Genomic DNA, 22,385 nt, shown 5'->3' on the forward strand with positions numbered 1-22,385 from the left:
AAAATCAAATGTTTGATTTTAATATTTTTCCTCCAATATTTCAATTATTTTTGGAGAAGTCATATTTTCTCCTCTCATTTAATTTAATACGAAATATTTTTAGGAGAGAAAATAATTAAAACCAATAATCCTCGTTTCATTATTTGAAAAAAAATCAAATATGAAAACCAGAAAAACAAATCCCCAACTCTCTCCGAGGGTCCTTGAGTTGCTTAGGATTTTCGAGGATTTTGCCAAAATGCAAGAAAATATGCTATGCAATGATGATCTAATGTATAACATTCGAAATTGAAAATTTGGGATGTTACAAATTTGTTGCTGTTATAATAATCTACATGATGCTTTTATGTCCGTATTTTGTTTTTATCGACACCTCTATCTCTAAGCATGTGGACATGTTTTTCGATTTCGGTTTTCGCTTGAGGACAAGCGAGGTCTAAGCTCGGGGCATTTGATACGTCCATTTTGCATCATGTTTTCCTACTATTATTTATGATGTTTTTATGCATAATAATGCTTTTTGGAGTAATTCTAATGCCTTTTCTCTCATAATATGCAAGGTACACACAAAGAGGGAGAATTCCAGCAGCTGGAAATCTGGACCTGGAAAAGCTACGTTAGGCCACCTATTCTGCTCAACTCCAAACAAGCTGAAACTCTACGGAGATTTTTATGGAATATTTGAGGAATATTGGAGCCAATAAGTACCAGAGGGGGCCCACCAGGTGGGCACAACGCACCTAGGCGAGCCAGGGAGCCCAGGCGTGCCCTGGTGGGTTGTGCTCACCCAGGCCCACCTCCGGTGCCCATCTTTTGGTATATGAGTCAATTTGACCTAGAAAAAATAAGGAGAGGACTTTTGGGATGGAGCGCCGCCGTCTCGAGGCGGAACTTGGGCAGGAGCACTTTTGCCCTCCGGCGGAACTTCCCTCCCGGAGGGGGAAATCATCATCGTCATCATCACCAACAACTCTCCCATCTTAGGGAGCGCAATCTCCATCAACATCTTCAACAGAACCATCTCCTCTCAAACCCTAGTTCATCTCTTGTGTTCAATCTTTGTACTGGAAATATAGATTGGTGCTTGTGGGTGACTAGTAGTGTTGATTACATCTTGTAGTTGATTACTATATGGTTTATTTGGTGGAAGATTATATGTTCAGATCCAATATGCTATTTAATACTCCTCTGATCTTGAGCATGATTATCATTTGTGAGTAGTTAATTTTGTTCTTGAGGTCACGGGAGAAATCATGTTGCAAGTAATCATGTGAACTTGATATGTGTTCGATGTTTGGATAGTATGTATGTTGTGATTCCCTTAGTGGTGTCATGTGAACGTCGACTACATGACACTTCACCATATTTGGGCCTAATGGAATGCATTGTGAAGTAGTTATTGGATGATGGGTTGCGAGAGTGACAGAAGCTTAAACCCTAGTTTATGCGCTATTCTGTAAGGGACCGATTGGATCCAAAATTTCAATGCTATGGTTAGAATTTATTCTTAATACTTTTCTCGTAGTTGCAGATGCTTGCGAGGGGGTTAATCATACGTAGGAGGCTTGTTCAAGTAAGAACAACACCTAAACACTGGTTCACCCACATATGAAATTATCAAAGTAGCGAACACAAATCGAATCAACATGGTGAAAGTGACTAGATGAAATTCCCGTGTACCCTCAAGAACGCTTTGCTTACTATAAGAGATCGTTTGGTCTGTCCTTTGCCTCAAAAGGATTGGGCTACCTTGCTGCACTTTTGTTACTACTATCATTACTTGCGCGTTACAGATTATCTTGCTATCAAACTACTCTATTACTCACAATTTTAGCACTTGCAGACATTACCTTGCTGAAAACCACCTGTCATTTCCTTCTGCTCCTCGTTGGGTTCGACACTCTTACTTATCAAAAAGAGATACAATTGATACCCTATACTTGTGGGTCATCAAGTACATTCGGACACACCATTACACTGTGGTGTTCCAGGTGGCGTGAGTTGTGAAACTATTCCACATTGTTTTAAATGAAGACCAAACTTGTAACTCAAATATTCACCTCCGCGATCAGATCATGGAAACTTTATTTTCTTGTTACGATGATTCCCCACTTCACTCTGAAATTCCTTGAAATTTTCAAATGTTTCAAACTTGTGTTTCATTAAGTAGATATACCCATATCTGCTCAAATCATCTGTTAAGGTCAGAAAATAATGATACCCGCCGCGTGCTTCAACACTCATCGGACCGCATACATCAGTATGTATTATTTCCAATAAGTCACTGGCTCGCTCCATTGTTCCGGAGAACGGAGTTTTAGTCATCTTGCCCATGAGGCATGGTTTGGAAGTATCAAATGATTCATAATCAAGTGATTCCAAAAATCCATCCGTATGGAGTTTCTTTCATGCACTTTACACCAATATGACCTAAACGGCAGTGCCACAAATATCTTGCACTATCATTATCAACTTTGCATCTTTTGGCATCAATTTTATGAATATATGTATCACCACGATTGAGAGTCGATAAACCATTTACATTGGGTGTATGACCATAGAAGGTTTTATTCATGTAAACAGAACAACAATTATTCTCTGACTTAAATGAATAACCGTATTGCAATAAACATGATCCAATCATATTCATGCTCAACGCAAACACCAAATAACATTTATTTACGTCCAACACTAATCCCGAAGGTAGAGGGAGTGTGCGATGGTGATCTTATCAACCTTGGAATCACTTCCAACACACATCGTCACCTCGCCCTTAACTAGTCTCTATTCATTTTGCAACTCCTGTTTCGAGTTACTAATCTTAGCAACTGAACCGGTATCAAATACCCTGGGGTTACTATGAACACTAGAAAAGTACACATCAATAACATGTATATCAAATATACCTTTGCTCACTTTGCCATCCTTCTTATCCGCCAAGTATTTGGGGTAGTTCCACTTCCAGTGACCATTCCCTTTGCAGTAGAGGCACTTTGTTTCAGGCTTAGGTCTAGCTTTGGGCTTCTTCACGAGAGTGGCAACTTGTTTGTCATTCTTCTTGAAGTTCCCTTTCTTTTCCTTTGCCCTTTTTCTTGAAACTAGTGGTCTTGTAACCATCAACACTTGATACTCTTTCTTGATTTCTACCTTCGCCGATTTCAGCATCGCGAAGAGCTCGGGAATCTTTTCCGTTATCCCTTGCACATTATAGTTCATCACGAAGTTCCAGTAGCTTGGTGATAGTGACTAGAGAACTCTGTCAATCACTATCTTATCTAGAAGATTAACTCCCACTTGATTCAAGTGATTGTAGTACCCAGACATTCTGAGCACATGCTCACTGGCAGAGCTATTCTCCTCCATCTTGTAGGCAAAGTACTTGTCAGAGGTCTCATACCTCTCGACATGGGCATGAGTCTGAAATACCAATTTCAGCTCTTGGAACATCTCATATGCCCCGTGGCGTTCAAAATGTTTTTGAAGTCCCGGTTCTAAGCCGTAAAGCCTGGTGCACTAAACTATCAAGTAGTCATCATATCGAGCTTGTCAAACGTTCATAACGTGTGCATCTGCTCCTGCAATCGGTATGTCACCTAGCGGTGCATCAAGGACACAATTCTTCTGTGCAGCAATGAGGAAAATCCTCGGATCACAGACCGAGTCCGCATCATTGCAACTAACATCTTTCAACTATTTTTTCTCTAGGAACATATCAAAAATAGTGGAGCTACAACGCGAGCTATTGATCTACGGCAAAATTTGCAAATACTATCCAGACTAAGTACATGATAAATTTAAGTTCAATTAATCAAATTACTTAAGAACTCCCACTTAAATAGACATCCCTCAAGTCATCTAGGTGACACGTGATCCAAATCAACTAACCCATGTCCGATCATCACGTGAGATGGGGTAGTCATCAATGATGAACATCTCTATGTTGATCATACTACTATATGATTCACGTTCGACCTTTCGGTCTCCAGTGTTCCGAGGCCATGTCTGTACATGCTAGGCTCGTCAAGTTTAACCCAAGTATTCCGCATGTGCAAAACTGTCTTGCATCCGTTGTATGTGAACGTAGAGTCTATCACACCCAATCATCACGTGGTGTCTCAACATGACGAACTGTAGCAACGGTGCATACTCAGGGATAACACTTTTACCTTGAAATTTAGTGAAGGGATCATCTTATAATGCTACCATCGTACTAAGCAAAATAAGATGCATAAAAGATAAACATCACATGCAATCAAAATATGCGACATGATATGGCCATCATCATCTCGTGCTTTTGATCTCCATATCCAAAGCATCGTCATGATCTCCATCGTCATCGGCTCGACACCTTGATCTCCATCGTTGCGTCGTGGTCGTCTCGCCAACTATTGCTTCTACAACTATTGCTAACTCATAGCGATAAAGTAAAGCAATTACATGGCATATGCATTTCATAAAATAAAGAGACAACCATAAGGCTCCTACCGGTTGCCAGATATCTTACAAAACATGATCATCTCATACAATAACGTATATCACATCATGTCTTTACCATATCACATCACAACATACCCTACAAAAACAAGTTAGACGTCCTCTACTTTGTTGTTGCAAGATTTACGTGGCTGCTACGGGCTTCTAGCAAGCACTACTAGGGAAAAGCTTATACACAGAAGCTTACCAGTAGCGTTGGTAAAAAACATGCGCTACTACTATGCACCAGTAGCGCGGTGCAAACAAGCTTGCTACTACTATATAAGTAGCAGTAGCACGGCCCAGACAGAATGCGCTACTACTATAACTGGCACACCATTGCCGGCAGGCTAGGTAGTAGTAGCGCTTGTCCACAACAGGCGCTACTGCTATTGCTCTTAGCAGTAGCGTGCTTCCTGGACACGCGCTACTGCTATGGGTGGCTTATCACCAAATTTTCCTCCCCGCGCCCGACCATCTTCTTCCTCCCCTCACTCCCCGCTTCTCACTCTGCCTTCGCCGCCGCTGCATTGCCATCGCCACCGCATTGCCGCCGTCGTCCTCCCTCGTCCTTCCTCGGTATGCCCTCCTCTCTCCTCTCCCTCCTCCTCCCATCGCGCCCTCCTCCTCCGGCCGCCCCATCCTCCCTCCTCCCTTCTCCTCCGGCCAAGCCCTCCGCCGGCAGCCCTCCTCCCACTGCCCCTCCCCCTCCTCCTCTCTCCTCCCTCCCCCTCCTCCCTCCTCCCATGGCCCTCCTCCTCCTCCTCCTCTCTCCTCCTCCTCCCTCCTCCCACCCCTCCTCCCTCCATCTCTCCTAATTAAACACTAAACTTTTTTGTACTGTTCTTGTATAATGTAGTTTTTTACTGTTTTTAGTAAGTGTTTAATAGAAATAGTTTATTTATATTAAGTGCTTAATAGAACTAGTTTATTTATAGTAAGTTGCTAATAGAACTAGTTTATTTATAGTAAGTGCTTAATAGACTAGTGAATAGGTTTTTTAATATAAAAATGTTTTAGTAATAGAAAATTTTAGTAATATAATTTTTTAGGTATAGAAAATTTTCAATTATAGAAATCTATTGGAATGCTACATGAAAAAAGGGTGGAGGGTGGCAACGGCCCCCGGGTAGCACACAGCTCCACCATCACATACAATTATTTTTATGTCATTATTACTTTGTCATCAAAGAATGCTATATGAGATTTGATGGTCAAATTTTTTCACTCGGTGGAATATGTAGGCTTTGTAGGCTCGTGTCTCCTTGGAGTGATCATCATCCGAGCTACCTCTAGTTCCTCTACACCCGAGTCGGTGAGCTAAAAGTCCACCTCCTCATTCTCTACTCCTCGGTGTTGAAGAGAGTAGAACTAGAGTAGAAATATATTGAAATGTTTTTGTCAATATTGAACCATTGAAATGCAATGAGTACCAGTTTATGCTCATGTGCGAATGTGGGAAAATCCGAGTGGCCTATGTTTTGATGGAGTGTTGATTCATTTCCATTCCGGCAAATTTCAGGCGCTCAATATGTCCTATTTTAGCAAAGGTCATGCTGGATTATTCCATGAATTTAAGCATGACTTGTGCTAGAATATGTAGGAAACATCGAGTGCCCCGGATTTGCTAGAAAGAGAATTAAATGCCATTCGAATTGACTTTAAGTCTGTCAGGGCTCCATACATGAAAGTTAAAAAATCAGTGAGGGAGAGTCTCCACCATATATGAGAGAAGAAGAATGCTGACTGTTGTCGTGGGGGTCGCTTTTCCTTCTTCTCCTTGTGCTAGACCTTTGTTATGCACTAGGGGAAGAAGGAGTAGAGACCATCATCGACTGTCGAAAAATCGGTGAGGGAGTGTCCACCATATTTGAGAGAAGAAGAATGCCGACTGTTGTCGTGGGGGTCGCTTCTCCTTCTTCTCTTTGTGCTAGAGCTTTGTTATGCACTAGGGGAACAAGGAGTAGCGACCATCATCGACAGTCAAAAAAATGGTGAGGGAGTGTCCACCATATATGAGAGAAGAATAATGCCGACTGTTGTCGTGGGGGTTGTTTCTCCTTCTTTTCCTTGTGCTACATACTTGTAATGCACTAGGGAAAGGAGGAGTAGCGACCATCACCGACGGTCGCAATATCAGAGAGGGAGTGCCCACCATATACGTGAGATAAGAGTTTAGGAAGGAAGACTCGACAGACCTAAAGTCAACCCGTTGCATATTGAGTAATAGTGGTCTGTGTGTTGAGTTTCCTGGTAGCTAGTTGCCTTCGACTGATTTTCAATGTTTCAAATATGAACATAGGAAATGTCTGACGACGAAAGGGAATTCGTTATGTGCAAATACTGTGAAGACGAGCGCGGTCTGTGCGACAGGCCTCACCTAGTTGGTGGTAGGCGCTTCAGCATCATGCTGGATGAGACCTTCAAAGTGGATACAGTAAGTCACACCGACAAGTCTTTTTTGTAATTAAGCATGACTTCTGCTACTTCTGCTTCTTTTGCTTCAACTTATAATTTTAATTTTTTACAATTCTACTAGCGTATCCGCTGCCATGCAAGAATGTATGTCTTGGATAAGATTGGTTTCAGTACTATGGAAAGTATGGAGGTAAAGTGAGTTCACTTGAGGACCGAGCATGGTTATACTTTTGCCGTAAAATTATACAATGCAGACACCTACTCCTATTTTGAATGCAAAAATTGGAGAGAACTATGCAAGGCTTATGCATTTGAGCCTAATATGCTTATCACCTTTGATATTCGTCCGGAGGATGAAATTGAAGGTAATATCGACATCTGGGCCGATGTGCAGACGCCTCCAGTTCTACCATTATGTGAGTTTCTCAACCATATTTATTAAGTATTTTATATTGTTTATTTAAAAATAGTTGACAACTAATTTCTATTGACAGCTTATTTCCATTCAAGCAAACATATCCAGCGCTTGGTAGACATGACCTACTACTGTCCCGGGGCTGAACTAAACTACGAGGAGATAGGTCATTATGTTTCATGCTTGAGAATCTTGATACTGTCAAGACAAGTTATTTTCCTGGACTTCGAGATATTAGTACTCAAAACGTGCGACCACTAGTGTGCGTATTGAACTACGGTCACATCTATTTAGGAAAGATGGTAAGATTTTTACTATTTGTCCTCATCAGTGCATCTTTTGCATACATTATGTTTAAGCTAAACTTCATTGCTAAGTATGTTACTACGATGTTCTTCAACAGGGACTCCCGATGAGTGTTGTGCCTCGTTCGATCGAGCCTAAAGGTCGCATGACAATGGTTAGCTTACGGCCAAGACATCCTACATTGCACATGAGTGCATTCAAGATTTCTCAAAGTGAGCAAGTCTTAATAGTCAAAGACTGGAGCAAAATTGTGAAGGATCGTAGCAGAGAAGTACTAGGGGGCACCAATCAGAAGCGCGGCCCACAATTAGGAGACAGGTTCATCTGCATTCTCCAATATGATGAAGCAGGAGTGCTACACATGTTCTATGACATTTACATGAGAGAGAGCAGCAGGAGTGATTAGCTAGCTAGAATGAGTTTGAAGATAATGATGTGCTACACTATGACTATGATGATTAAATACTAGTGTTGGTGGTAATGACTATGATGATTATTATCAGCTAGTGTTGGTGGTGTTTAGATAGCTACACTATGACTATGATGATTAAATAGTGTTGGTGGTAATGACTATGATGATTATTACCTAGTGTTGTTGGTGATGATATGATGCAAGAGCTTTTATATTAATATGATGATGATGTTGATCATGATTATCATGATGATTTGTTATTATGAGCATGATTAGTTATTATATCATAGGTGGAAGGAAAGCGGATTAGATTCATGTGGATGGATCAAAAGTGACCAAAAGTTGAATTAGTAGGATCGTCGTCCTAATTCAACTTTTGATTCATCCAAATGAATCTAATCCATGTTTCTTCCTCACAATGATATATTAATTCAACATGTACATAATGATATAACAACCTCTTAATTGGTACTGTATCAAAATTTGTATAACGGCATATAAATACACTAAAAATAATAATAATAACAGAATAGTGGTAGCGCGGGGCACGAAAAATGCTACTACTAGTTAGATTAGCAGTAGCGCTTGTATGGAAAGCGATACTGTTAACTAGCTATAACAGTAGCGCGGGTCTGAACGTGTTACTGCTAAGTGTTAGCTGTAGCACCTTATCAGTAGCGCGGTACCCCGCGCTACTGATAGCCCTCAGACCCGCGCTACTACTAGGCTTTTTCCTAGTAGTGAAGAACCGTTCTTACCTACGCATATAACCACAACGGTGTTTCGTCAAGTTTGCTGTTTTAACCTCCTTCAAGGACCGGCCGCAGTCAAATTCGATTAAACTAAAGTAGGAGAAACAGATACCCGCCAGCCACCTTTATGCAAAACTAGTTGCATGTCAGTCGGTGGAACCGGTCTCATGTACATGGACATGTAAGGTTGGTTCGCGCCGCTTCATCCCACAATACCGCCGAATCAAAATAAGATGTTGGTGGTAAGCAGTATGACTATCACCTCCCACAACTCTTTGTGTTCTACTCGTGCATACCATCTACGCATAAACCTGGCTCTGATACCACTGTTGGGTAACGTAGCATGCAATTTCAAAAAAATTCCTACGCTCACGCAAGATCTATCCAGGAGATGCATAGCAACGAGGGGGAGAGTGTGTCTACGTACCCTCATAGACCGTAAGCGGAAGCATTTCACAATGCGGTTGATGTAGTCGAACTTTCTTCGCGATCCACCGATCGAGTACCGAACGTACAACACCTCCGAGTTCTGCACACATTCAGCTCGGTGACGTCCCTCGCCTTCTTGATCCAGCAAGTTGTTGAGGTAGTAGATGAGTTCCGTCAGCATGACGGCGTGGTGACGGTGATTGTGAAGTGATCTGCGCAGGGCTTCGCCTAAGCACTACGAAGATATGACCGAAGGCGTAAACTGCGGAGGGGGGGCGACGCACACGGCTAACAATTGATGTTGTGTGTGCTAGGAATCCCCTCCTCATATATATAGGTGGGAGGGAGAGGGGAGAGGCCAAGGGGCGGCCCAAGTGGGGCCGAATCCCACTTGGGCTCCTGCCCTGGTTCGCCCCCCCTCCTTGTATAGGCGCCAGGGGAAGGAAGGGGGAGGTGCCCCCCCCTTTCCTTTCTCCCTTGAGGAGGGGAAGGAAGGAGGGACTTGCCCTCCCCCCTTTCCTATCCCTAGGGCTGGCCGGCTTGGTGGAGGGGCGCACCAACCCCTTGTGGGCTGGTCTGTCCCTTCCTTGGCCCATTAAGCCCATATCTTTGCCGGGGGTGCCCGGAACCCCTCCCGGTGACCCTATATGTACCCGGTACCCTCCGGAACACTTTTGGTGTCCGAATACCATTGTCCTATATATATATCAATCTTTACCTCTCGACCATTTCGAGACTCCTCGTCATGTCTTTGATCTCATCCGAGACTCTGAATAACATTCGGTCACCAAATCACATAACTCATATAATACTATATCGTCATCGAACGTTAAGCGTGCGAACCCTACGGGTTCGAGAACTATGTAGACATGACCAAGACACCTCTCCGGTGAATAACCAATAGTGGAACCTGGATGCCCATATTGGCTCCTACATATTCTACGAAGATCTTTATCGGTCAAACCGTTATGACAACATACGTAATTCCCTTTGTCCATCGGTATGTTACTTGCCCAAGATTCGATTGTCGGTATCTTCATACCTAGTTCAATCTCATTACCGGCAAGTCTCTTTACTCGTTCCATAATACAACATCCTATAACTAACTCATTAGTCACTTTGCTTGCAAGGCTTCTTATGATGTGTATTACCGAGAGGGCCCAGAGATACCTCTCCGATACTCGGAGTGACAAATCCTAATCTCAATCTATGCCAACCCAACAAACACCTTCGGAGATACTTGTAGAGCATCTTTATAATCACCTAGTTACGTTGTGACGTTTGATAGCACACAAGGCATTCCTCCGGTATCCTAGAGTTGCATAATCTCATAGTCGAAGGAATGTGTATTTGACATGAAGAAAGCAATAGCAATAAATTTGAACGATCAATATGCTATGCTAACGGATGGGTCTTGTCCATCACATCATTCTCCTAATCATGTGATCCCGTTCATCAAATTACAACACATGTCTATGGTTAGGAAACTTAACCATCTTTGGTTAACGAGCTAGTCTAGTAGAGGCTTACTAGGGACACGGTGTTTTGTCTATGTATCCACACATGTATCAAGTTTCCAGTTAATACAATTCTAGCATGAATAATAAAAATTTATCATGATATAAGGAAATATAAAATAACAACTTTATTATTGCCTCTAGGCATATTTACTTCACCACCACACTATTAAGAGGGGTTGAGGTGGTTGCATAATTTTGGGGACCACATTCAAATATATACACTTAGCAATCTGGGGGAAATGGGTTAAAACTCACCCTGATAATGCAGTTGTTGGAACCCTCGGGTCCCTGGGATCTAGGCGTCCGGTCCCCAGGTGCTAGGGAATTCTCTTTGGACACCCTGGGTCCCCAGGATATAGGGGAAACTTTCTGAATACCCCCGGTCCCTGGAGTCTAGGATTTATTTCCCTCTCCTTCCTTAGCTAGGCAATGGCTAGATTAAGGTGAGGGGTATTTATACCCACCATTCTCCTTCCTCCAAACAAAATATATTCTTCTCCACCATTGCCAAACCCTCTTCGTACTTCCACTCAAACTCCACCAAACTTTGAAGATTGAAGGAGAATAGCCCCATCCACACTTTCAGCAAACTAATTTGTGAGCCTCTTACTTGTTTATCACAAAACTTGTTACTGTTGGAGATTTGAGACTCTTGGGCGGTAGGAGTCAAAGCCCTGAAGCTTCTTTGCATGTGGCCTGCTTCGGGAAGTTTGTAAAAGTTTGGTGGTTGCCTTAAAGACCAACCACAAGTGATTTGAGGCTCATCCATTGGAGGTGATTCAAAGGGAGACTAGGGTGAGCCACTTGGTGGCGTTCAGGAGCTTTTCTTTCCGAACTTATCCAACAAAGATTAGCACTCCACCAATAGTATGAATCAGTCGGCATTGAGGAAATTACATTGACCAATAATGCGTATACTCGAGTTGATGATGAAGTTGTTGACGTTGCCCTACAACAAAGAAGAAAGGGGCAAGGTCAAGCAACTGTTTGACAGAGAAAGATAAGGAATCAATCATGGCATGGGTGTGTATGAGCATCGACTCAATAGCAGGGACTGACCAAACATGAAGACTAGTTTGAAGTGTATTGCCAAGAACTTTGGTCGCAATGTGATAGTGTTGCAACCGGTGGGCAGGTTGTGTCGCCTAAGTTGATCGTGCCAATCCTAGTTGAATGAAAAATGAAATGTTAGGGAGTATATAATTTTATGTATGACCAGTGTGGACCCAATGTTTATTTATGTACTGGTGGCACCTAATTTGTATGTTATGTTTCACTTTTGCAGCTCAACTACACCCATGAACTATATTGAAATTAGAGGAACCGAAGGAATTGTTGGGAAGTGCTCCAAATAATGAGAAGTGGGAAGATATGAACAATGAAGACAATAATTAAGATATCGACGATGATTATGTGAAAGCTGAAGGCTATGGAGGATCACAAGATGTCCCTTGAAGAAGATAAGTTGAGAGTCATTGGAGATAAAATGAATAAAAATAAGTTGTATCAAGAACTCAAGATCATGTTCATAAACAATGATGGTCTTGATACAAATCAAGTGGCATATGTAGACATGATCAAAGCACAATTCTAGCATCAAAATGGCAAGGGGCGGGGGTGAAGCTTCGTTGGGGCTGAGTTGGATCTTGCCCCACCTGGGATTTTGGCGATCTTTTTAATACCTATGCTTTGTAGACCACTCATGCAATGTTGTTTGGGTTATTCTCCTTTATGGTCTATCCAAACTTCTAAGGGACGGCAACCAGGAGCACACCAAGAGGCGTAATACTTCATAGCAGTGGCCAACATCCTTCTTCACCAACAACGAGATGTAGCTACATCTGCTCATCTAGGTTTAGCAGTAGCATGGGCACACAACAGGGAGCAACCATCCACCCATGACATTTTGTGCAGATCTTGCACCACATGCCCGAAACAGGGTAGGGTTGCGACTCCCCGTATGGGCACCGGCTAGACCGCCAGAGGTCCAACATCATAGGGAGCAGCGGCCAGCCGGGCACCTAGGCAACGACGAATGAACATTGCATCCCCAATTATCTTGCAATTTGTGTGTCTATAAAACATAGATAACCTTATTTCTTCCCCAAATTCTGAGTTTGCTCTTTCATAGCCTGATTTTTTCGCTCAACTGCTCTTTACATTCTAAATATTGCAAAGGCGTGTCTTCTTTTTTCTTTCTGAAAAGCGAGACTGCTAGTCATCTGTTGGGATCACCAGCCACATGTTACAAGTATAAACACACACAATAACAGCCACCAGCAAGAGCCAGGCTCCTAGTGATGGCCGAAACAAAGCCGACGCTTATGCATGCCAAAAGACCTTAAAGAAAAGTAACACCGAAAACTCACAAACTAAGGAAAAAGTAACACCGATGTAGCTTTATTTGAACCGTATGTCGCATGTTTGGTTCTGAAGTACTTTTAAACTTGGGAAATATGGATTTGGATCATAATATTTTGCATTTATATGATGTGAAAATTATGTAATCATAGTGTTTACACAAGTACATACAAAAATAGAAAAAGAAGATATAAGGGGACTTGTATTGCTAATCTGCTACAACAGCACACCTATGTACTCAATAAATTTATTGTAAGAGCCCAGCGCCAGCCTACAGGGAAAGTTTTCGTAATCGCGGGGAGATGCTTTTTATGAGCTTATCCAACAAAATCTTGTTTCTAAGACAATAAGTGCTAGTTTAATTGGCGGTTAAATTCAAAATTTTAGGTATGTAATCATATTACTTCCTCCGTACGGGTTGTTGGACATCTTCGTATGTTGAATCATACTTTCACCATCTTCATAATTAACAAAATATGATTTATACTACTTCCTACGATCCATATTAATTGGCGTTGCTTTATTACAACTTTAATACAGAAAGTATACTACTGGATTGTATTCAAAAGAAAATTCTCATCATAAATAATTTGTACTCCCTCCGTCACAAAATTCCTATCTTAAATTTATCTAGATATGGATGTATCTAACACTAAAACGTAACTAGATATATCCGTATTTAGACAAATCTAAGACAAGATTTTGGGACGGAGGGAGTAACATATAGTTTATACTTTACTAGTTAAATTTATGATTAAACTTGACTCTAAATATTAGGGGATCCAATAAACCCGGAGGGCGAAGTAGCTCACTAGAATGTTTATGTCCATATTGCAACTAAGGGCATCTCCAACACCGACCATCAAACCGCCCGCATACGTGCGGACCGCGCGGTCCAGAGGTTTATTGCCATCCAAGCGGGTCCGTGTCGGTTCGCCGAGGTCTGAATGCACTTTTTCCCACAAAATGGAAGCAAAGTTGGGGGGCTTTGCAAGAGTCCGGACAACAGCCAGGTAGGACTTCGACCCGGCCCACAAAAATGCCCCTCCCGGTCCCATTCTCTTCCAATCCGCCCCTTCTCCCACTTACTTTGCATCCGCACCCCTCCTCCACTGCCGCCGCTGTACCACTCCAACCGCCGCACATGCATTGTTAGACGTCCGCAACCAGCACCGACGCGCCCGCTCGCCTTTTACGATAGAGCCATCCATCCAGGACCCGTCCGCAGCCAGGTACACTCGGCCCCCTGTCAATGACGTCCATGGCGGACAACACGTCCGGAAGGTGTTCGGCCAAATTCCATTGAGCTTATTTTCGAACGCCATGCTATTTCTTAGAGTACGAAGGATGATGGGGTACTCGACCATGAAGAATGAGTTGTTGTGCGATGCGTGATTGGCCGTATTCGTGGATTTCGTAGGCAGGAGCAGAAGGGGGATCTTCTGGCAGCGCGTGCATGATTCGCTTCAGGCGCGAAAGCATATTGCGCCCTACGACATGCACATCATCCGTGATCGCCATCTAGATGACTGTCACCAAGTTTTGTGGTACGGTTGATATGCTGGAGGCAAGGTGGCAATTGCATGCAACAGCCAAAGAGGTCGTAAGTTTTGCTTCTTTGTGTCCAACTTGTTGATTGATTGATTCATTCACTCAATGTTACTCTACACATTGTGTAGACGATACGTGCTGCCGTGATGTACCATAGGCTAGAGGGCAAACCATTTACGCACATACATTGTTGGATGAAGCTCACGGAAAATTATGTGTGGGACGACATGATCCGTTCATGAAAAACTTGTTGAACATCCAGTTACAATCTAGTTGAATTTGAACTACTTCTCGTTGAATTTGAACTATTGTTGTACTAGACTTATTTGCATGCTATGTTGGATGATTTGTGTCATTTTCTATTCGAAATTTGATGAATTTCGTCGGGTTTGATGATTTTCTCCGGTTTGTTAAAACCCGGTTTGAAATATATGCGGATAGCGTTGGAAGACCGGCTCCCATATCCGTGTCCACATAATGATCTCCTGTCCGCGGACGGATGAGGAAGGAAATTTGCGAGTGACCGTTTGAGGTGCCCTAATTGTCTAATTTGCTTAAACAATCACAACATGTCACCCTCTAAAAGAAAAAACCCGCCACGAAGAAGGCCACCCTTCAATACTTTTGCCTACAAAGCATCAAGCTAGCTGGCCGGCCAAATAAACAAGCACTCGAATTTCCTTTAGCAAAGAAAAAGTCAACATTGTCAGTGCACTATGTCTTCGTATGACGACAAATGGATATTCCCCGGTTGCAATCAGAACCCAAATGCTGTCTGAATCCAAAGATGCTTCTCTTGATCTCTTCACCATAAAATTGGAGAGATTGATGCAGATGATGAACTGACCAGTCTATGCAAAGTCTCAAGCAAAGCTATATCTCGAGATGGCAGCGGAGCCGCTCTCCAATGGCGCCACCCACCTGTCGGTGCCTGGACGCTACATACTCCCGGTGCACAAGAGGCCGTCTTCTTCCGTGAATGGCAAGTGGGCGCTGCCTGTGGTTGATCTCGGCGGAGACGACGACGGCACGATCGCGGAGGAGATCGTCCGTGCAGGGCGGGAGTTCGGTTTCTTCCAGGTGGTCAACCACGGCGTGCCGGAGGAGGTGATGGGCGCCATGATGCGCGCCGCGGAGGAGTTCTTTGCACTGCCAGCGGATGAGAAGATGAAGTACTACTCGAACGACGGCAAGAAGCTCCCGCGGTTCCACACGAGCCTCCGGAACGGCACCGGCGAGGAGGTCCTGTACTGGCGGGACTGCCTGAAGCTCGGCTGCCACCTGCCGGAGTGGCCGGACAAGCCCCGCGGGCTCGGGGCGGCGCTGGAGCCATACACGGCCGCAGTCAGGGCAGCGGCGCGGCGCGTTCTGCGCCTCGCCGCTGTCGGGCTGGGGCTCGAGGAGGAACACTTCGAGGGGTCGCTCAGCGGCGGTGGGATGATGAACGTGAACCACTACCCGCCGTGCCCGGACCCGAGCCTCACTCTCGGCGCCGGGCCGCACTGCGACCCCGGCCTCGTCACCGTGCTGATGGAGAACGTCGGCGGCGGCCTACAGATGCTGCTCCACGGCGACGGTGACGCTGGGGGCGGCGGGATGATGTGGGTGGACGTGGACGCCGCGCCGGGGGCGCTGGTCGTCAACTTTGGGCATCAGATGGAGGTGGTCAGCAACGGGCGCTTGCGCAGCGCCGAGCACCGCGCCGTCACCGGCGCGCGCGCCGCGCGGACCTCGCTGGCCACGTTCGTGTGGCCCGAGCCGGGGTGCACCGTCGCGCCGGCGCAGGAGCTGGTGCTGGCCGCAGGCGAGGGGCCTCTATACAAGCCCTACTCCTACGGCGAATTTCTCGCTGTGTACGTCGCCGAGGGTGGGGTCAGGGAAGCCGTCATGGCGCATCTCAAGCACTGATCACGTGTCAGCTTAATTTCCTGCACATGCATTTCTTCTTCCAGCAAATTTGAGTAAAGGTTTTTCTTATGGCGTCAGTAAAGTTCTTCCAAGTTTTTTTTCGCGAGAAATGATCGTAACTCAAATGGTTATATTCCTGTCGCTGATGGTGTAATGGTGGATGCAAGTATGTTCGTTTAGTGGAGAATTACATTATCAGCGCTGCAAGGTGATTATTTCGTCAATTTCAAGATTTGTCGGCTCCGTATCTTCTCATGCATTCGTAGTTCTACTACTAATTAATTGAAAATTCTTTTTGCAATTCTCGTTCATAAGAGTGGTTGTATTTTTCTTTTTGAAAAAAGGGTTCTTTATTAATGCAAAATATACTATCAAGTGAATGCAAAAGCACATTATGCACACCCCAACATCTCTACAATTAGGGCGCGCACGTACTAATAAGTCACAAGCAAAATTATAACAGACCAAAAGTAGACCTACAACGAAGAGGGTGTGGGCCTATCCGAAGACTACGTCCATATGTTGTATAAACCTCCTTGGTCTGGCTCCAACCCGAAGCACATCATGATAAACAACGGTCGACACTCCGGTCGTTGTAAAAATGACTAAAAGCAAAACCAATGTGTATACTGGTAAATAATCCATAGGTAAGAGAATTTTTTGGCCTTAAAACCAAATTATTTCTGCATAGGCATAGCAACCAAATAAAGGATAACACTCTAACCCTAATCAACAAGCAAAACTTATACGAAACTCCATCCAACCAATGACCAAACATGCTGGCAACATTACACGGTGACCCTAAGTTGGATGCGACTTGGATAACCGACTTTATAGCGCAAAATATAATGGAAGAAGAGATGTTCAATAGTCTCTTCATGACGAAAACAACATTATTTTACTACCTTTCTAGCTGCGGTGAGCAAGCTTGTCCAAGGATCACACCTAGGCAAAGGTATCACATGTTCTTTTTATTATTTTAGTGGTATCTTTGACTTCCTTTTGTTATTTTTTTTTATGGTAATACATGTCCGATTCATAAAATAAAGATTAAGGTATAAACCACAAAGGTATCAAATGAAGCATTGAGCGACCGCATCGACCTACTCGATACCGTCTTGCGACAATTCGAGGTACGTATAAGAGAATACCTCGACCACAAGCTCTCCACACAAATGGACGAGATCGACACAAGGATGTCTACTCAAATGGAGGAACTTCGTACCTTGTTGGTCGACCGTTCTTCTACATCTTCGTCATATTCAAGACGACACCATTCAAGCCGCCATTCATCGTACACCTCTTCGGAAGCAAGTCCTCCACGAGCTCCTCCGCATCGTCGTCAAGACCATCAAGATCATCAAGCTCAACGCAACCCATTGCTACCTCTTGAGCTTGCGTTGGTTTTTCCCTTGAAGAGGAAAGGGGGATGCAGCAAACTAGAGTAAGTATTTCCCTCAGCTTTTGAGAACCAAGGTATCAATCCAGCATGAGACAACGCTCAAGCCACCGAATACCTGCACAAACAAACACCAACTTGCACCCAACGCGACAAAGGAGTTGTCAATCCCTTCACAGTTATTTGCAAAGTGAGATCTGATAGAGATGGATAAACGGTAAGGTAATATTTTTGATATTTTTGGTTTAAGAAACGAAAAGTAAAGATTGCAAAGAAAGTAAATAGAAAATTAAGATTATAGATCGGAAACTTATATGATGGAAAATAGAAGATTATATGGAAAATAGACCCGGGGGCCATAGGTTTCACTAGAGGCTTCTCTCAAGATCGAAATTATTACGGTGGGTGAACAAATTACTGCCGAGCAATTGATAGAAAAGCGCAAAGTTATGACGATATCTAAGGCAATGATCAAGAATATAGGCATCACGTCCATGTCAAGTAGACCGAAACGATTCTGCATCTACTACTATTACTCCACACATCGACCGACTCCTACCTGCATCTAGAGTATTAAGTTCATAAGAACAGAGTAACACATTAAGTATGATGACATGATGTAGCGGGATTAACTCAAGCAATATGATGAAAACCCCATCTTGTTATCCTCGATGGCAACAATACAATACGTGCCTTGCTGCCCCTACTGTCAATGGGAAAGGACACCGCAAGATTGAACCCAAAGCTAAGCACTTCTCCCATTGCAAGAAAAACCAATCTAGTTGGCCAAACCAAATCGATAGTTCGAAGAGACTTGCATAGATATCAAATCATGCATACAAGAATTCAGAGAAGATTTAAATAATATTCATAGATAAGCTGATCATAAATCCACAATTCCTCGGATCTCGACAAACACACCGCAAAAGTGTACTACATCGAATAGATCTCCAAGAACATCGAGGAGAACATGGTATTGAGAATTAAAGAGCGAGAAGAAGCCATCTAGCTACTAGCTATGGACCCGTAGGTTGTGGTAAACTACTCACGCTTCATCGGAGAGGCAATGGTGTTGATGTAGAAGCCCTCCGTGATCGAATCCCCCTCCGGCAGGACGCCGGGATCTCACGGGTACAGAAGGTTGCGGCGGTGGAAAAGTGGTTTCGTGGCTCCCCTGGTAGGTTTTGAGATATTTGAGAATATATAGGCGGAAGAAATAGGTCAGTGGAGTCACGAGGGGCCCACAAGGGTGGGGGGCCCGCCCTACCCCCCTGGGCGCGCCCTCCGACCTTGTGGCCACCTTTTGGCTTTCCTGACGTGCACTCCAAGCCCTCTAGATGTCTTCTGGTCCAAGAAAAATCATCGCGAAAGTTTCATTCCGTTTGGACTCCGTTTGGTATTCCTTTTCTGCGAAACTCTAAAACAAGGAAAAAACAGAAACTGGCACTAGGCTCTAGGTTAATAGGTTAGTCCCAAAAATCAAATAAAATAGCATATTAATGCATATAAAACATCCAAAACAGATAATATAATAACATGGAACAATAAAAAATTATAGATACGTTGGAGACGTATCAAGCATCCCCAAGCTTAATTCCTGCTCGTCCTCGAGTAGGTAAATGATAAAAACAGAATTTTTGATGTGGAATGTTACCTAACACATTTATCCATGTAATTCTCTTTATTTTGGCATGAATGTTAATACCCGTATGATTCAAAACAAAAGTTTAATAATGACATAAAAACAATAATACTTCAAGCATACTAACAAAATAATTATGTCTTCTCAAAATAACATGGCCAAAGAAAGCTCATCCCTACAAAATCATATAGTCTGGCTATGCTCCATCTTCATCACACAAAATATTTAATCATGCACAACCCCGATGAAAAGCCAACCAATTGTTTCATACTTTTGATGTTCTCAAACCTTTTCAAGTTTCACGCAATACATGAGCGTGAGCCATGGACATAGCACTATAGGTGGAATAGACGGTGGTTGTGGAGAAGACAAAAAAGAAGGAGATAGTCTCACATCAGCTAGGCGTATCAATGGGCTATGGAGATGCCCATCAATAGATATCAATGTGAGTGAGTACGGATTGCCATGCAACGGATGCACTAGAGCTATAAGTTTATGAAAGCTCAAAAAGAAAACTAAGTGGGTGTGCATCCAACTTGCTTGCTCATGAAGACCTAGGGCATTTTGAGGAAGCCCATCGTTGGAATATACAAGCCAAGTTCTATAATGAAAATTCCCACTAGTATATGAAAGTGACAATATAGAAGACTCTCTATCATGAAGATCATGGTGCTACTTTGAAGCACAAGTGTGGCAAAAGGATAGTAACATTGTCCCTTCTCTCTTTTTCTCTCATTTTTTGGGCCTTCTCTTTTTTTATTTGGCCTTTTCTCTCTTTTTTTTCCTCACATGGGACAATGCTGTAATAATGAAGATCATCACACTTTTATTTACTTACAACTAAAAAATTACAACTCGATGCTAGAACAAAATATGACTCTATATTAATGCCTCCGGCGGTGTACCGGAAGTGCAATGAATCAAGAGTGACATGTATAAAAAAGAATGATGAACGGTGGCTTTGCCACAAATACGATGTCAACTACATGATCATGCAAAGCAATATGACAATGATGATGCATGTCATAATAAACGGAACGGTGGAAAGTTGCATGGCAATATATCTCGGAATGGCTATGGAAATACCATGATAGGTAGGTATGGTGGCTGTTCTAAGGTATATGGTGGGTTTATGGTACCGACGAAAGTTGCGCGGTACAAGAGAGGCTAGCAATGGCGGAATGATGAGAGTGCGTATAATCCATGGACTCAACATTAGTCATAAAGAACTCACATACTTTTTGCAAAAATATATTAGTCATCGAAACAAAGTACTACGTGCATGCTCCTAGGGGGATAGATTGGTTGGAAAAGACCATCGCTCGTCCCCGACCGCCACTCATAAGGAAGACAATCAAAAAACATCTCATGCTCCAACTTCGTTACATAACGGTTCACCATACGTGCATGCTTAGGGACTCACAAACCTTAACACAAGTATTTCTCAAATTCACAACTATTTACTAGCATGACTTTAATATCACCATCTTCATATCTCAAAACAATCATAAGGAATCAAACTTCTCATAGTATTCAATGCACTTTATATGAAAGTTTTTATTATATCCCTCTTGGATGCCTATCATATTAGGACTAAATTTATAACCAAGGCAAATTACCATGCTGTTTAGAGGACTCTCAAAATAATATAAGTGAAGTACGAGAGTTCATCAATTTCTATAAAATTAAATCACCGCCATGCTCTAAAAAAATATGAGTGAAGCACTAGAGCAAAATTGCCTAGCTCAAAAGATATAAGTGAAGCACATAGAGTATTCTAATAAATCATGATTCATGCGCGTCTCTCTGAAAAGGTGTGTAAATCAAGGATGATTGTGGCAAACTAAAAAGCAAAGACTCAAATAATACAAGACGCTCCAAGCAAAACACATATCATGTGGTGAATAAAAATATAGCCTCAAGTAAAGTTACCGATAGACGAAGATGAAAGAGGGTGCCTTCCCGGGGCATCCCCAAGCTTTGGCTCTTGGTATCCTTGAATATTACCTTGGGGTGCCTTGGGCATCCCCAAGCTTAGGCTCTTGGTATCCTTGAATATTACCTTGGGGTGCCTTGGGCATCCCCAAGCTTAGGCTCTTGCCACTCCTTATTCCACAGTCCATCAAATCCTTACCCAAAACTTGAAAACTTCACAACACAAACTCAACCAAAAATCTCATAAGCTCCGTTAGTATATGAAAATAAATCATCACTTTTGATACTGTTGTGAACTCATTCTTTATTTATATTGGTGTAATATATACTGTATTCCAACTTTTCCATGGTTCATACCCTCGATACTAGCCATAGATGCATCAAAATAAGCAAACAACACGCGAAAAACAGAATCTGTCAAAAACAGAACAATTTGTAGCAATCTGTAACTCTCGAATACTTCTGCAACTCCAAAAATTCTTAAAAATTAGGAAAACCTGGGCAGTTTGTGTAACAATCCAGTGCAAAAAGAATCAGATCAAAAGCACGCTTCTGTGAATTATGAAAATTATTTTCCTGCTGCAATAGTTTCTGTTTCTCAGCAGGATCAAAACAACTATCACCGTAAGCTATCCCACAGGTCTTACTTGGCACAAACACTAATTAAAACACAAAACCACATCTAACCAGAGGCTACATGAAAAATTTATTGAAAAACAGCAAGGAAAAATATTGGGTTGTCTCCCAACAAGCGCTTTCTTTAAAGCCTTTTAGCTAGGCATTAATAATTTTAATGATGCTCACAAGAAAGACAAGAATTGAAGCGCAAAGAGAGCATCATAAAACACATGACAAACACATCTA

At 42.9% G+C, this 22,385-nt stretch overlaps 1 protein-coding gene across 1 annotated transcript; it reads left to right on the forward strand.

Moving 5' to 3' along the window:
• Positions 1-15,335: 15,335 nt before the first annotated feature.
• Positions 15,336-16,794, forward strand: LOC109741132 (2'-deoxymugineic-acid 2'-dioxygenase-like). Its single transcript, XM_020300213.3, has one exon. The coding sequence runs from the start codon at positions 15,523-15,525 to the stop codon at positions 16,543-16,545; it is 1,023 nt and encodes a 340-aa protein (XP_020155802.1). The 5' UTR covers positions 15,336-15,522; the 3' UTR covers positions 16,546-16,794.
• The last annotated feature ends 5,591 nt before the right edge of the window (positions 16,795-22,385 follow it).

Source organism: Aegilops tauschii, chromosome 6 (assembly GCF_002575655.3).
Source record: "Aegilops tauschii subsp. strangulata cultivar AL8/78 chromosome 6, Aet v6.0, whole genome shotgun sequence".
NCBI lineage: Eukaryota > Viridiplantae > Streptophyta > Magnoliopsida > Poales > Poaceae > Aegilops > Aegilops tauschii.